This window comes from Theropithecus gelada, chromosome 3 (genome assembly GCF_003255815.1).
Source record: "Theropithecus gelada isolate Dixy chromosome 3, Tgel_1.0, whole genome shotgun sequence".
NCBI classification, from domain to species: domain Eukaryota; kingdom Metazoa; phylum Chordata; class Mammalia; order Primates; family Cercopithecidae; genus Theropithecus; species Theropithecus gelada.
In genome coordinates, this window is record NC_037670.1 from 69,110,797 (window position 1) to 69,127,863 (window position 17,067).

The window sequence follows — 17,067 nt, forward strand, 5'->3', positions numbered from 1 at the left end:
TAATCCTTCTCCTGCTTTATCCCAATTTTCCACATCAAGAGTGTCTGCCTGTGGAAACCATGGGTTATGCGTAATAACCTTTTATGGCTCCTGCAGGAGGTTAGTTCGTGTCTGCGAATTAACCTGAGCTCCAGACTGTCTCAACAGAACTTTAAGCAACTGCACATAACGTTTTTCTTCAATAGACAAATTCTTCCCCTTATTACTCTGATTCAGAAAACTTCCTATTTCCAGTATTTCTTTAAAGCACTGCTCCCAGTACCTCTTTATGGCACTGATCAGTACCTCTTTAGGGCACTGACCTTCTATCTGCTGCTGCAGACTCGTTTCGGGGTCCCCATTCGCCTTGTCAATTTCAGTTCCTCTGCTCCAGCAGATCTTCTTCATTCATGTCCTCGAAGTCCTGTGTTTTCAGATGCCACTATGCAGAGTACCTGATCCTGTTGCTGTTTGGGGCGCCACTTGTAATCTGCATAGACCTTGGGGGACTGAACAAAGGGGGGCGAATGCGGGAATAAAAGACAAGAGACAAAAGAGTGTATTTGGAAGAAGGGGTCAGGGACATCTTGCCTCTAGTGGACAAGGGCCCTGAGCTTTACACAGCCTTCTGTATTTATTAGGCAAAAGAGATAAAGTGGGAGGATGGTTGTCGGGTAATTGTCGGTCAGTCGTTTGGTTCACAGCAGGCTTGTGGGACTGCATCCTTTGAATAATAGGCACTAGATTTCTCAATAGATAACTTCCAGGAGCCTGGCGCCAGGGAGTGATGTTCCTCAGCAAACCTTTTGGTGGCAAGGCAGTGTGAGTTTGCCCACATCCTGCATTCATGATAAACAGTTTGCTGTTTGATCATATAGCCTCCAGCGGAATGCTGAGTTGGTCACATCCCATGGGCCTCTGGCTCCCTGCAGGGTAACTCTGTCTTAGGGTAACTCTTAGGCTCCACCTTTGGGTAACTCTGTCTTAGGCTCGTAGGGTAACTCTGTCTTAACTCTTAGGCTCTGTCTTAGGGTAACTGCCCTGTCTTAGGGTAACTCAATTCTTCATCATAGCCGCAGGTCATCTACTTGCAGAGGAGGAGTCTGCCTCAGTCATCTGCCACGTGGACAAGCTCCAGCGCATCCTAAGGATGTCGGTTCAGAGGGAGAGGGTGGCTGGGTGTCATGTGCTTAGTCCCTCTTCCAGCTTCACCAGACAGGCACTGTGTCACTGCTGCCACAGGGAGAGGGGCTGAGGGGCAAAGGGCACCGCTGTGTTGACTCTTGCCTGGAGACACAAGGCCCTCCTGGAGGATCCCCCAACACTTAGGAGCATTAGTACAGTGGGATTAAGGGCTTTTTTTTTTCTTCAAATTGGACAGAGGGACAGATTGCTGAGGAATACATTTGGATTAGTTCCTTCTGTGACACTCTGAAAGAACTGTGACTGGGGCATGGGGTGCCACTTTCAGAGGCAGGAGTGCTTAGGAAATGCCACAGTGGCACATGGCCTGTGTGGGCTCCAGCAGCAGCAGCAACCCCCAGGGTAGAGAGGGCAGCTGAGAACACAAGAGTAAAAGGGCAGTGGCTCCATCATCTCAGAGGGTTCTGTTCAAACAACATTTTCTAGCATACGGTGAAAAGAGACCTGGTGCCAGGCATGGTGGCTCATGCCTGTAATCCCAGCACTTTGGGAGGGGCTGAGGCAGGTGGATTACCTGAGGTTGGGAATTCGAGCGAGACCCGCCTGGCCAATGTGGTGAAACCTCGTCTCTACTAAAAATACAAACATTAGGCAGGCGTGGTGGCATGTGCCTGTAATCCTCAGCTCCTTGGGAGGCTGAGGCAGGAGAACTGCTTGAACCCAGGAGGTGGAAGCTGCAGTGAACCGAGATGGTGCCACTACACTCAGCCTGGGTGACAGAGTGAGACTAGGTCTCAAAAAAAAAAAAGTCTGCTAGTACCCATCTCATAGGGCTGTTAGGAGGAGTAAGTGAAATCAGACTTACAAAGCATTTAGTTCAGCTCAATCAACGAGTTCATTCTCGCCTTGTCCCCACTGCATAGCCCCTAACCCCAAATATCCCAACACAGCTCATAACAATAAGATTCTTGTTTCCCCAACATGTTTAATTGTAAGAATAGAGATAATGGTCAACTCTTGAGAAGAACCAAACTCTGGCGCCATCTTGGAAGTGCTGCATCACCTCCTCTTCTTACTTCCTTGAACAGCAGTATTTCTGGATTTCTTCTGCAAGCCCCAGGCAGTGCAGGATGCGTTTCTTTTCAGCAGCCAGTTCCTTCTCAGAGAACTGGCCCAAGAGTTTCTGGACAAATATATTTTGATCTTTCAGAAATATGTTCTTATTCACTCCTACATTTGGCACATTCTCCAGGGACCCAGACTTGAAATGGAAGCTTAAATATCTGTTTCGTTTTAAACCAGGCCCTTTTTCTTCAATCCATGACAGTGGACTGCAAAGACAGAAGACAAAAGAATCGTGTTAGAGATTACACAAGAGCACAAGTGGGTGCTTGCTGGCACCAGACCGCCTGGTAACAGGTCCTTGTCAGGTACCCATCCTCCTTGCAGTCACTAGCTTCCCAGAGGCTGTGGGTGACTGTGTCAACCTCACAGCCAAAACGTCTTTTATTTAATTTTGCCATCAAGCAGGGGAATTCCTTTAGTGACTTTTTTTTTCTTTTTTTTTCTGGGATGGAGCCTTGTTCTGTCGCCCAGGCTGGAGCGCAGTGGTGCAGTCTTGACTCACTGCAACCTCCGCCTTCTGGGTTCAAGCTATTTTCCTGCCTCAGCCTCCCAAGTTGCTGGGATTACACGCGCCTGCCACCACGTCTGGCTACTTTTTAAAAAATATTTTTAGTAGAGATGGGGTTTTGCCACGTCAGCCAGGCTAGTCTTGAATTCCTGACCTCAGGTAACCCACTTGCCTTGGCCTCCCAAACTGCTGGGATTACAGGCGTGAGCCACCGCACCTGGCCTCCCATGACTAGTTTTAAAAGCTCATAGTGCAGTCTAGCAAATGTTCTAAGAGATGGTAACAAAGATTAATTTTAATGCAATTTATTTAGTGCTTTATTTTGACACTGAATAAAAATAAACTTGAGGTATTCTACATAGTCTTCCTAAGAAAATTTCTCATGTCCTTTTTTTTTTTTTTGAGATGTTTGCTCTTGTTGCCCAGGCTGGAGTGCAGTGGTGCAGTCTCGGCTCACTGCAACCTCTGCCTCCAGGTTCAAGTGATTCTCCTGCCTCAGGCTCCCCAGTAGCTGGGTTTACAGGCACCTGCCACCATGCTTGGCTAATTTTTGTATTTTTAGTAGAGATGAGGTTTCACCATTGTTGGCCAGGCTGGTCTTGAACTCTTGACTTCAGGTGATCCAACTGCCTTAGCCTCCCAAAGTGCTGGGATTACAGGCGTGAGCCACCGTTTCCGGCGTCTCGTGTCCTTATAAATAATATGGAATCTTGGAATTTGAGGGAATGCAGAATGTCAAGATCTTTCTTGTACCTCAATTTCCTTACTAGTAAAAATAAGTAATGGTAATAAGTATACAGCTTTACCTATCCTGCTGTGACACTGTGAGATAAAAATGCAATTTGTGGCCAGGCGTGGAGGCTGATGTGGGTGGATCGTTTGAGCCCAGGAGTTTGAGACCGGCCTAGACAATATGGCAAAAACCCATCTTACCCCAAAATACGAAAATCAGCCAGTCTCATAACCCGGTCTCAAAATAAATAAATAAGGAGATAAAAAATTTTTTAAAAATGCAGTTTGGGACATGGAAAGTACTATGATTTTAAGAAGTTATTCTTATATTATATTAACTGCTTTCTGTCCCAACCCCTCATCTGACACTTGCCTCTCCTGTGCAAAAATGAGAGTCAGGGCCGGGTGCAGTGGCTCACGTGTGTAATCCCGGCATTTTGAGAGGCCAAGGCGAGCAAATCACTTGAGGTCAGGAGTTTGAGACCATCCTGGCCAACATGGTGAAACCTCATCTCTACTAACAATACAAAAATGAGCCAGGCATGGTGGCAGGCGCCTGTAATCCCAGCTACTCAGGAGGCTGAGGCAAGAGAATCGCTTGAACCTGGGAGGTGGAGGTTGCAGTGAGCTGAGATCGCACCACCGCACTCTAGCCTGGGTGACAGAGGGAGACTCTATCTCATTAAAAAAAAAAAAAGAGAGAGAGAGAGAGAGTCAGCCTCTGCCTCCCCCACATCTTGCTTCCTCATTGACTCCTACTCAGCTTCAAGACCAAACAAGGCACTGCCTCCCGTCAGAAGCATGAGCTGACCTAGTACAGGTTCCCCTTCCCTGTGCTCCTACAGCACCCTACAGTATCTTTACCTCTAATTACAGGGTACTACAACTGTCTGTGTACAGGTCTGACCATGGCTGCAATCCTAACACTCACATGGCCACACTAGAGCCTGGGCCACCACTGTCGGTCATTCCATAGGCAGCACTGCTGAGTTCCATGTGCTTTGCCTTCATCTGCCAGGCCTCTCTGCCTTTTCCTAGCGAAGAAGAAACTCCTCAAAATGGACTAGATCAGGCTTCATTCAGGGACTCAAATTCTTTTTTCTTTTTAAAATACCCAACATCTGCTTCTTTTAGTACCAGGAGACCCACCTCTCTGGAAAGGCATCTAGAAACACTCTAAATCCCTTACTGTTCTAAATAATTTACAGAGCCCAGGTGCTTTGGGAGGAAAATTATGAATGTGTTTTTGTTAAAAAAGACTTGGTATGAGAAATAAGTCAGAACGTTTTGGGAACAGTGTGACAGGGTGATGCGATGCTAAAGCTGAAGCACAGAACCTCACACTCTGGCTCCACCGAGGGGTGAATGTGTGGCCCTGCAGGGAACATGTACAGTGTTAATGGCAGAGTCTAGGTGGACGGGTGTTTACTGAAAAATTCTTTCAACTTCACAATATGTCTGAAAACTTTCATAGAAAACACTGGAAAAAAATCAGGTCACAGAGTTAACATAATTTCTTTCTTTTTCTTTCTTTCTTTCTTTTTTTTTTTTCAAGAAGGAGTCTTGCTCTGTTGTCCAGGCTGAAATGCAGTGGCCTGCTCTCAGCTCACTGCAACCTCTGCCTCCCAGGTTCAAGCAATTCTGCCTCAGCCTGCCAAGTAGCTGGGACTACAAGCGTGCGCCAACACACCCGGTTAATTTTTGCATTTTTAGTAGAGATGGGGTTTCACCATGTTGGCCAGGCTGGTCTCAAATTCCTGACCTCAGGTGATAAACCACCACCCTTGGCCTCCCCAAGTGCTGGGATTACAGGCCTGAACCACCATGCCCAGCCAAGTTAACGTAATTTCCACTACTAAATCTGCTATGAATGACTTGTGTGACTTAGGCAACCTGCTGGCATTCTGTAAGCCTCTGTCTACTGACTGGCAGATGGGATTATGTTTGCCTTCTTTACCTCACAGGGCTGCTGAGAGGATGAGATGAGGCAACACAAGTGCAATCTCAGCACTCCATCTGCAGAAGTAGACAGCCCTTCTGGAGCTGGGAGTGAGGGTCTAGCCCCTCGGGGCTTCCTTTGGATCATACCTGCGAATGTACTAGGATGTCCTTAAATTTCCTCCTCCTTATGGCTTCTCATGACTTACCTTTTCTTCTCTGTCTCCAGACACACTGTCATTTTCATATACTGATCTTCCTTTCGCTCTTCCAAAGTGGCACACACAAGAGAAAGCTCCCCAAAGAGGGAGACCAGCCAGGTCAGGCGAGAGATGCCACTGAATGCAGGGAAGCCAAACCGCTCTTCTTCCAACGGGCCAGCTGTGGGAAATCACAAATGTTGTGGGAACTGGGAAGCAAGAATGCCAGGTGGAGAGCAGGACCCTGGGCCGGGGCTGGCGGGGATGTGAAAAGGTGTGGCTGAGTGATCAGCACAATGGGACCTTGCCTTATGTGGTAGGCAGGCAAGATGATTAATGATACTGATGAAAACTCAGGTGGCTGAATTTAAACTCTATCATAAAAGCATCTCTGTCTTTTCCTGTTTATTAAATTCAGTTTTAGTAAAACATTCTACTGGAAACAGCAGTCAATCCAGCCAAACAGGATAATAAAAAAGTTTCAGGCTTCTAATATATATATCTATGTACATATATGTAGATACACATACACACACACACACACACACACAAACACGTACCTACATATACATACATATATATCCTTTTTAATTAATGATTTAAAGTAGTCTGGTAAAAGTAGAAGAATCAAGATATTTTAGCCCCACAAGCCTGTATTCTTATAACTACCCGATATGTAAGTGGCAATAAGGTGTGAAGGTATGGAGAAAATGGTAATACCTTTGAGCTATTTCAATATCAAGAAAATTGATACAATGTTAAATGTTTTCTTAGTCTTCCTAATCTTGTGAACAAAAAAGTATACTCAAAATAGTACTGGGGCCAGGCATGGTAGCTCATGCCTGTAGTCCCAGCACTTTGGGAGACCAAGGTGGGTGGATCACTTGAGGTCAGGAGTTCGAGACTGGCCTGGCCAACATGGCAAACCCCATCTCTACTAAAAAAAAATACAAAAATTACCCAGGCATGGTGATGGGTGCTGGTAACAGCTGCTCGGGAGACTGAGGCAGGAGAATCACTTGAGCCTGGGAGGTGGAGGTTGCAGTAAGCCTAAAAAGGCCGAGTACGGTAGCTCATGCCTATAATACCAGCATTTTGGGACGCCAAGGCTGGCAGATGGCTTGCGCCCAGGAGTTCAAGACCAGCCTAGGCAACATAGCAAGACTCTGTCTCTACAAAACACACACACAAAATTAGGCAGGTGTGGTGGTGCACACCTGCAGCCCCAGCTACTCAGGAGGCTAAGGTGGGAGGATCATCTGGGCCTGAGGAGTTCAAGGCTGCAGTGAGCCATAATTGTACCACTGCATTCCAGCCTGGATGACAGAGTGACACCCTATCTCAAAAAATATATATATAAATATAAAAAAGAGTATTGGTGGCCGGGCGCGGTGGCTCAAGCCTGTAATCCCAGCACTTTGGGAGGCCGAGACGGGCGGATCACGAGGTCAGGAGATCGAGACCATCCTGGCGAACACCGTGAAACCCCGTCTCTACTAAAAAATACAAAAAAAACTAGCCGGGCGAGGTGGCGGGTGCCTGTAGTCCCAGCTACTCGGGAGGCTGAGGCAGGAGAATGGCGTAAACCTGGGAGGCGGAGCTTGCAGTGAGCTGAGATCCGGCCACTGCACTCCAGCCCGGGCTACAGAGCGAGACTCCGTCTCAAAAAAAAAAAAAAAAAAAAAAAAAGAGTATTGGTGTGAGAAATCCATTTGGTCAAGATACTGCTCCTGTCTGCCTCCAGCTAAAATCTTAAACATAACCTAGGTTTAAAGACTTCATATCTGTTACATTACATTATAAACAAAACATTTCTTATGGCCTTGATATTCACTGAAAACAATGACTAATAACAATAAGTATATTCTTAAAAAGTAATGTTATATATAAATCCAAATAAAAATTAAAATTTTCATAGACAATATGGTTTGAAATCAGTAGGGCCTAAGTATCAAACTTACAAAATAAAAAGACTTCCCCAGGGCTGGTTACTGTCTGCTCTAGTTCTTTTTTGTTTTTTTCTGTTTGTTTGTTTTTGAGACACAGTCTCATTGTCACCTAGGCTGTGCAGTGGCGCGATCTCGGCTCACTACAACCTCTGTCTCCTGGGTTAAAGCGATTTTCTTGCCTCAGCCTTTCAAGTAGCTGACATTACAGGTGTATGCCACCATGCCCGACTAATTTTTGTATTTTTTTAGTAAAGATGGTGTTTCACCATGTTGGTCAGACTGGTCTCGAACTCCTGACCTCAGGTGATCCACCTGCCTCAGCCTCCCAAAGTGCTGGAATTACAGGCATGAGCCACTGTGCCCAGCCTAGTTCTTCGGACAGAATACTAAGCAGCCACCCACAACAGTTCCAGCCACTTAGAGAGCTGAGCTCCAATCCAGCTCTGTCTCATGACTGCTACATTACCTCTGTGAAGCCACTCGTGTCTTTGAGCTTCAGTTTATCTGTATAATGGGGGTGGTGAATACCACTTTATAGGATTGTCATATGGATTAAGATAATGCACATCACATACTTAATACGGTACAAATTAATGGTTTGTACTCACATTACCATTTTCAAGGATGAAGACAGATTTTGAAATGAGGTTCTACTATGTATCAGTGGCTTTACTATGCAAAAATGCAAGGCCATGTCCTCCAGGGTCTCCTTTCTCTAATGAAAGCCCTCAGGAATGGTGGCTCAGGTGCCCAACGATATAGCCAGAGAAGGAGCCCATCCGAAAGTGACCACAAGAGCAGGAGCTTCCCGCATGCCCATTTCCTATTGCTAACGGAGCTGCTCAAAGAGAACCAACATCAAGTAAACAGCTACATATACAGCAGATCAGATACTGTGGTCAGCTGGGTACGGTGGCTCATGCCTGTAATTCCAGCACTTTGGGAGGTCAAGACAGGCGGATCACTTGAGCCCAGGAGTTTGAGACCAGGCTGGGCAACATAGAGAGACATTTACAAAAATTTTAAAATTAGCTGGGTGTTGTGGTGCACACCTGTGGTTCCAGCTACTTGGAAGTCTGAGGTGGGAGGACTGCTTGAGCCTGGGAGGTTGAGGATACAGTGAGCTATGACTGCACCACTGCACTCCAGCCTGGGCAACAGAGTAAGACCTTAGCAAAAAAGAAAAAAAACAATATTGTGGTTGCCGCCAACATCCTTATAACTTGCTAGAGGAGGAAGGGAACTCTTCATATTGTATTTGCCTTGCAAGGAAGTATAAAAATGTTCTCCTCTCCGAGCACCTATCTCTCAGTCCTTTTAAAAGAGTTTTAATGTACAACTTCCTGTTGAAAAATAATCTCTAACTAGTTAATAGATTGAGACAGAGCATAAATAAGCTTGAGATTTCTAATATACTCTTTACCCAAGGGCCACCAAGCAATTAAATCCCATCTGGGAAAATTAAATTGGCCCTGAGTCAGAGAGTCTTGAGCAGATATGAATACAAGCTCCCATACTAGAGAGCCAGGAAAGAATCTGGCTGGTCTTTGGACCTCACACGTGACCTGTGATCCCACCTAGCACTGACCTGTGAAGAGGAGTGACCCTTTCAGCAGGTCTTTCCCCACCACTTCTTTTTTCAGGAATGCAAATTCCTCCATCAAGAGTTCAACATGCTCCTCGTGCAAGACTTTTCCTGTAATGACAAAAACGGAATAAAAAGGGCAGTTGTCAGTTGTGTCTCGGTGTGCATCCCGGAGTGTACTCTGTCATCCCCTAACACAGGACATGAAGCACTGATAACTGCCGTGGGCACACAGCCAGGATTGCCTCCCTACCACTGTCACCCACCCCAGCTGAAGAGGCTGCCACTTCTAAGCTTACAACAGAAATGAATGAAATGAAGGCCAGGCACAGTAGCTCACGCCTGCAAACCCAGTACTTTGGGAGGCCAAGGCTGGCGGATCACCTGAGGTCAGGAGTTCCAGACCAGCCTGGCCAACATGGTGAAACCCAGTCTCTATTAAAAATACAAAAATTACCCAGGTATGGTGGTGGGCACCGGTAAGCCCAGCTACTTGGGAGGCTGAGGAAGGAGAATCGCTAGAACCCGGGAGGTGGAAGTTGCAGTTAGCCAAGATGGCATCACTGCACTCCAGCCTGGGCAACACAGTGAGACTCCATTTCAAAAAGAAAAAGAAAAAAAGAGAAATTAATGAAATAAAAACCTGAGAAATGAAATGAAAATCTAAGAGAACAAGATGGTATCTACCCATGTCCAAAGGCAAGATGAGATCAGTGATGTATCTGTGGGCCAGGAGAGAGTTAGCTACTGTTCTAACAGGAGGAGGCAGTACAGCAGAAAAATCTAACAGAGTAAGAACGTGGCCAGGCATGATAGCTCATGCCTGTAATCCCAGCACTTTGGGAGGCCAAGGCAAGTGGATCGCCTAAGCTCAGGAGTTTGAGACCAGCCTGGGCAACATGGCAAAACCTGGCCTCTAAAAAAAAATACAAAAATTTAGCTGGGTATGGTGGCATGCACCCGTAGTCCCAGCTACTTGGGAGGCTGAACTGGGAAGATCACTTGAACCTGGGAGGTAGACGTTGCAGTGAGCCAAGATTGTGCCACTGCACTCCAGTCTGTCTCAAAAAAGAAAAAAATTAATAAAATAAAATAAATTTTGGATTATAAAAGAAAGCTGTTAACAATTTTTTTTTGCTGTATAAATTTTTTTTCATTTCTAGGCCAGAAGCTTCCTAAAGCACCAGAACTATTTTGTGATTAAGTACAAAGTGTGGTTATGATCTAGTTTCACTGAAACAGAAATCTGGGCCAGTGGGAGATGCTCCTGGGACAGTTGCCTTTGTCTAACCCAGCTTCACAGCAAATGCTGCCAAATGCTCTGGGCTTGTCCTGCACCTCACGAGCGAGGAGGATGTCTGTCACGGGAGTCTCCAGAAATGTCAGGTGTGTGGGAGGATGGGGTCCTTCCCACCCACTCCCTAAGACGTGAATGTGGCAAAGAGAACTTGTGATAAGTAGAAGCTTTCTGGCACAAAATGGCTTTGCAACAATTAAATGGCACAAAATGCTTTGCAATAAGTAGAAGCTTTTCTCCTCGCAGGTAGTTTCGCCCACCGCCTCCCACCCCCACTGCCATGAAACTCTGGGGAACATGTTGTATTTTCCCCAGCACTATGTAACAGTCTCTGTGTTTCCATATCCATGGTTATTAAAGAAACTATGAATTTTTCAACTGTGTCTTTGGTTGTTTTTCTGTCATTCACTCAATGCCTGATTGTGATAAACACACATGGTAACCACAGTACACACACACATCTGTATCTATATATTTCCAGGTCTGTTCACTGACAGGGCTTGCAGAGATAGCCCAAAGCCATAAGCACACCCAGTGTCCAATCTTGCCATCAAAACGTTACTAGCCATTGGAGAACTGACTAATTCCAAGGCTGAGACAGAGAAAGTACAAGATGAGCCTTAACCACTTTGTGCCCGAAAGCAAGAATTCAAAGAATAATGGAAACATAACAAAATGATAAGGGAGCTGGCAGGAAGAGGCTCCCCACTGAGCAAATTTGGAACAATGTGGACATCAATATGAATAATAAAAAGTAACAACAGCACTGAATAGAAAAACAAAGCCATGAGTTCCTACTGACATAAAATAATAAATGAATATCAGAAAGTGTGATGAGAATGGATATTTAACTAGTTATAAACTACCTTCTTACAAAATAAGCACTGATTACAAAGGGAAAAAAAGTAACTTTCAGTGGAAAAGCCCGTCAGACACCACCTAATGAAGTTATATCATTAGTAATTAGATGAACTGATAAAGGATGTTACCTGACAGAACACAATGTGAAAAACAGCATCGTTTCCTTTTTTTTTGGTATGTGTGAGATGGAGTCTCGCTCTGTCACCCAGGCTGGAGTACAGTGAATGTGATCTCGGCTCCCTGCAACCTCTGCCTCCCGGGTTCAAGAAATTCTCCTGCCTCAGCCTCCCGAGTAGCTGGGATTACAGGTGCCCACATCATGCCTGGGTAATTTTGTTGGTATTTTTAGTAGAGACAGGGTTTCACAATGTTGGCCAGGCTGGTTTCGAACTCCTGACCTCAAGTAATTGCCGGCCTTGGCCTCCCAAAGTGCTAGGATTACAGGCGTAAGCCACTGTGCCTGGCTGCTTCCATAATATTTCTGTGAAAGATGCATACCCCATCTAATCATGAAGAAACATCAGATATATTCAAACTTAGGGACATTTTACACAATAACTAACTGTAATATTTATAATTGTCAAGAAAAGACAGAGGAACTGTCCAGAATGAAGGATACTAAAAGGGACATGTCAACAAAAGATAACACATGGTTTTGAACTCAGTCATTTTGCCATAAAGAATGTTATTGGGACAACTGGTGAAATTTGAATGAGGTTTGAGGATTAGATTGTTGTAATGTACCAGTGCCAATGTCCGGATTTTGATGGTTGTATGTGGTTACATGCATACCTCAGAGATTCTGCATGTTTCATTCCAGACCACCACAATAAAGTGAATATTGCAATAAAGGGAGTCACATGAATATTTTAGTTTCTCGGTGCATATACAAATTATGTTTATACTATATAGTAGTTTGTTAAGTATGTGATAACACTATGTTTAGGAAAACAATGTATATACCTTAATTTAAAAATACATTATTGAGCTGGGCATGGTGGCCTATGCCTGTAATTCCTGCACTTTGGGAAGCTCAGGCGGGTGGATCACTTGAGGCCAGGAGTTCGAGACCAGCCTGGCCAACATGGTGAAACCCCATCTCTGCTAAAAATAGAAAAATTAGCTGTGCGTGGTGGTGTGCACCTATAATCCCAGTTACTCAGGTGGCTGAGGCACAAGAATCATTTGAACCCAGGAGGTGGAGGTTGCAGTGAACCAAGATTGCGCCACTGCATTCAAGCCTAGGCAATAGGGCAAGACTGTCTTAAAAAACCAAAAAAATAAAAACAAACAAAAAATGCTACCATCTGATCCTCCATCTTTTTGCTGGAGGAAGGTCTTGCTTCCATGTTGATGGCTGCTGACTGATGTGGTTGTGGATTTGATTTGCATTTCTACAAGGATTAGTGGTATTGAGCATCTTTCCATATGATTGTTTACCATCTGTATAATTTCTTCAGAAAAATGTCTATCCAAGTCCTTTGCCCATTTTAAAATCAGTTTATTTGGTTGGTTTGTTGTTCTTGAGTTGTAGAGTTCTTTAGACATTCTGGATATTGGTTTCTTATCAAAGATAAGATTTGCAGATATCTTCACCCATTATGTAGACTGCTTTTTCACCCGGATGATTGCTTCCTTTGAGGCACAGAAGGTTTTAAGTTTGATTAGTCCATTTGTCTGTTTTTGCTTTTTTTGCCTGTATTTTTGATGTCATATGTAAGACATTATTGCCAAATCCAATATCATGATGCTTTCCTATGTTTTCTTCTAACAATATTATAGGTTTAGGTCTTAAATTTAGTTCTTTAATTTATTTGAGTGATTTTTAAATATGGTGTAAGGTAAGTGTCCAACTTCATTCTTTTGCATGTGGATATCCTGTTTTCCTGGGACCACTTTTTGAAGACACTGAAACACTTGGTAGAATTCTCCAGTGAAGCCATCTGGTTTTAGGCTTTTCTTTATTGGGAGGTGTTTAATTACTGATTCAATCTCCTTACTAGTTATAAATCTGTTCAATTTTTGTTTCTTCATGATTCAGTCTTAGTAGGTTATATGCTACTAGGTATTTATCCCTTTCTAGGTTATCCGATTGTTGGAGTATAACAATTGTATAACTGTTCATTGTAGTCTCATAATCCTTTTTATTTCAGCAGCATTGGCTGTAAAGTCTCCTCTTTCCCCTCTGACTTTAGTTTGAGTCTTTACTCTTTTTTTCTTTTTTTTTTTTGGAGACAGAGTCTCGCTCTGTTGCCCAGGCTGGAGTGCAGTGGCACACAGTCTCTGCTCACTGCAAGCTCCGCCTCCTGGGTTCACGCCACTCTCCTGCCTCAGCCTCCCAAGTAGCTGGGACTATAGGCGCCCACCACCACGCCTAGCTAATTTTTTGTATTTTTTTTTAGCAGAGACAGGGTTTCACCATGTTAGCCAGGATGGTCTCGATCTCCTGACCTTGTGATCTGCCTGCCTTGGCCTCCCAAAGTGCTGGGATTACAGGCATGAGTCACCGCGCCTGGCCTTTTTTTTTTTTTTTTTTTTTTTTTTTTGTGAGACAGGGTCTCGCTCTGTTGCCCAGGCTGGATGGAGTGCAGTGGCACAATCTCAGCTCACCACAGCCTCCGCTCACCACAACCTCCACCTCCCAGGTTCAAGTGATTCTCCTGCCTTAGCCTCCTGAGTAGCTGGGACTATAGGCACGTGCCACCATACCTGGCTAATTTTTGTATTTTTAGTAGAGACGGGGTTTCACTATTTTGGCCAGGCTGGTCTTGACTCTTGACCTTGTGATCTGCCCTCTTTGGCCTCCCAAAGTGCCGGGATTACAGGCGTGAGCCACTGTGCCCAGCTGACTGTTTTTTTCTCAATCTGCTAAAATTCTGTCAATTTTATGGATTTTCTTCAAAAAAACTAACACTTGGTTTTGTTGTTGTTTTTTTTCTATTGCTTTTCTACTCTTTATTTATGTTCTAATATTTACTTGCTTTTTTCTGCTAATTTTCGATTGAGTTTGCTCTTCTTTTCCCAGTCCCTTGAAATGTAAAGTTAGGATGTTGATTTGAGATCTTTCTTCTTGTTTAATGTAAGCATTTGCAACTATCCACTTCTCTCTTAGCACTGCTTTCATTACATCTCATCAGTTTTGTATTGTTTTGTTTGAACAGAGTCTCACTCTGTTGCCCAGGCTGGAGTGCAGTGGTGCGATCTCCCTCACTGCAACCTCTGCCTCCTGGGTTCCAGCAATTCTCCTGCTTCAGCCTCCCTAGTAGCTGGGACTACACGTGCGTGCCACCACACCCGGCTAATTTTTGTATTTTTAGTAGAGATGGGGTTTCAGCATGTTGGCCAGGTTGGTCTTGAACTACTGACCTCAGGTGATTCACCCGCCTCGGCCTCCCAAAGTACTGAGATTACAGGCACAATCTATATTATTTATTTATTTATTTATCTATTTAATTTTTGAGATGAAGTCTCACTCTGTCGCCCAGGCTAAAGTGCAGTGGCGCAATCCTGGCTCACTGCAACCTTCACCTTCTGCATTCAAGCGATTCTCGTGCCTTAGCCTCTGGAGTAGCTGGGATTACAGGCACACGCCACCAGGCCCAGCTAATTTTTGTATTATTATTAGAGACGGAGTTTCACCATGTTGCCCAGGCTTGTCTTGAAATCCTGACCTCAGGTGATCCACCAGCCTCAGCCTCCCAAAGTGCTGGGATGACAGGCATGAGCCACCACACCCGACTGCACAATCTGTTTTAAACTGCTAACAACTTAACTTCAAATACAAAATTCTTCACATACAAAATTCTACTCCTTTATATCTGACCCCCCATTTGTTATTAATGTTACCAATTATATCTTTTTATACTATATATCCATTAACATAGATTTGTATTTTTGTTTTTGTCTTTTAAATTCTATACCAGCATTTAAAGTGATATTTATTTATTTAGAGAGAGAATTTCACAGTGTTACCCAGGCTGGAATGCAGTCATACCATCTCAGCTCACTGCAACCTCTGCCTCCCAGGTTCAAGCAATTCTCCTGCCTTAGCCTCCTGAGTAGCTGGGACTATGGACATGTGCCACCACACCCAGCTAATTTTTTTATTTTTAGTAGAGATGGGGTTTCACCATGTTGGCCAGGATGGTCTTGAACTCCTGACCTCAAATGATCTGCTTGCCTTGGCCTCCCCAATTCCTGGGATTACAGGCTTGAGCCACTGCGCCTGGCCTAAAGTGATTTATATGTCAACATCAGAATACTATGGAAGTCTGTATTTGTCTGTATATTTACCTTTACCAGAGAGCAATATTTTTGTGTTGCTGTCTAGTGTTTTCTTTAACTTGAAAGACCTCCTTTAGCATTTCCTGTAGGGCAGGTCTAGTAGTGATCAACTCACTTGGTTTTTGTTTGTCTGGGCAAGTCTTTTAAATAATTTTTATTTTTATTTTTGAGACAGGGTCTCACTCTGTTGCCCAGACTAGAGTGCTGTGGCCCGATCATGGTTCACTGCAGCCTCAACCTCACAAGGTTCAGGTGAACTTCTAAGTAGCTGGGACTACAAGGGTGCACCACCACATCCAGCTGATTTTCATTTTTTCAGTAGAGATGGGGTTTCGCCATGTTGCCCAGGCTGGTCTCAAACTCCTGGGCTCAAATAATCTACCCATCAGAGCCTCCCAAAGTGCTGGGATTACAGGTGTGAGCCACTGTGCCCAGCTGAGTCTTTTTTTTTCCTTCTTGTAATTAAAAATTTTGTACGCCGGGTGCAGTGGCTCATGCCAGCACTTTGGGAGGCTGAGGTGGGTGGATCATGAGGTCAGGAGCTCGAGACCATTCTGGCCAACATTGTGAAACCCCACCTCTACTAAACATACAAAAATCAGCTGGGCATGGTGGTGGGTGCCTATAATCCCAGCTACTCAGGAGGCTGAGGAAGAATTCTTTGAACCCAGGAGGCGGAAGCTGAGATGAACCCAGGTTGCAGTGAGCTGAGATGGTGCCATTGAACTGTAGCCTGGATGACATAGCGAGACTCTGTCCCCCACCAAAAAAAAAAAAAAAAAAAAAAACAGTTGTAAAAGATTTTTGTAGAAACAGGGTCTTATTATGTTGCCCAGGGTTGTCCTGAGTTCCTTGGCCTCCCAAAGTGCTGGGATGACAGGCATGAGCCGCTGCGCCTGGTCTGGGAAAGTCTTAATTTCTCCCTTCTGGAGGGTGGTATGGCTTAGGGGAACAAATATGAACTTAAGAGCCCAGTAGGATTTGATTCAAATCTCTACCTCCCGTTTAGTAGTCATGTTATTAGCTTCGTGATCTGGTACAAATTACCTTCTTTGAACCATGTTTTTCTATACAGAATCTAGAGAAAATATATACCTCCAAGGGTTTCTAGAAGAATTAAGCAAAATAACACATGAAATGCTTAGCAGAGTTTCCAAGTTCCTAGCATATACTAAATATTTAATAAATGGTTGTTCCTGTTTAGAAACAACAAAAACTACCAACTATGCAAGTAAGACAATCAGTTTCTCTGATTTGAGCATTTTTAGGATATCCCAGCATTTAGCAATATAAGTATCACATGAATAAAGCCAAAATAATATCATGACATAAGCATAGGTGAAAACTAATTCATATTTTTTCCTTAGAGTGAGTAAAATAAGCTGATAAGCTTTAACCAAAAGTTTCCCACCCATCCTTCTGCCCTCCACTATGTGTGCTTACAGTGTTGGGGCGAGGAGGCAGTT

General features: G+C 44.3%; 1 protein-coding gene across 3 annotated transcripts in view; it reads right to left on the bottom strand.

Moving 5' to 3' along the window:
• Positions 1-2,087: 2,087 nt before the first annotated feature.
• The window catches only part of BLVRA (biliverdin reductase A), a 44,389-nt gene continuing 29,409 nt past the window's right edge, over positions 2,088-17,067 (bottom strand). For all 3 annotated transcript variants that reach the window (XM_025380868.1, XM_025380865.1, XM_025380867.1), the window contains exons 6-8: positions 9,163-9,270; positions 5,635-5,806; positions 2,088-2,453 (exon numbers count right to left, since the gene is read on the bottom strand). In XM_025380868.1, coding sequence (XP_025236653.1) covers positions 2,195-2,453; positions 5,635-5,806; positions 9,163-9,270 — 539 coding nt within the window. In that variant the 3' untranslated portion in view covers positions 2,088-2,194. The remainder of the gene's footprint in view (positions 2,454-5,634; positions 5,807-9,162; positions 9,271-17,067) is intronic.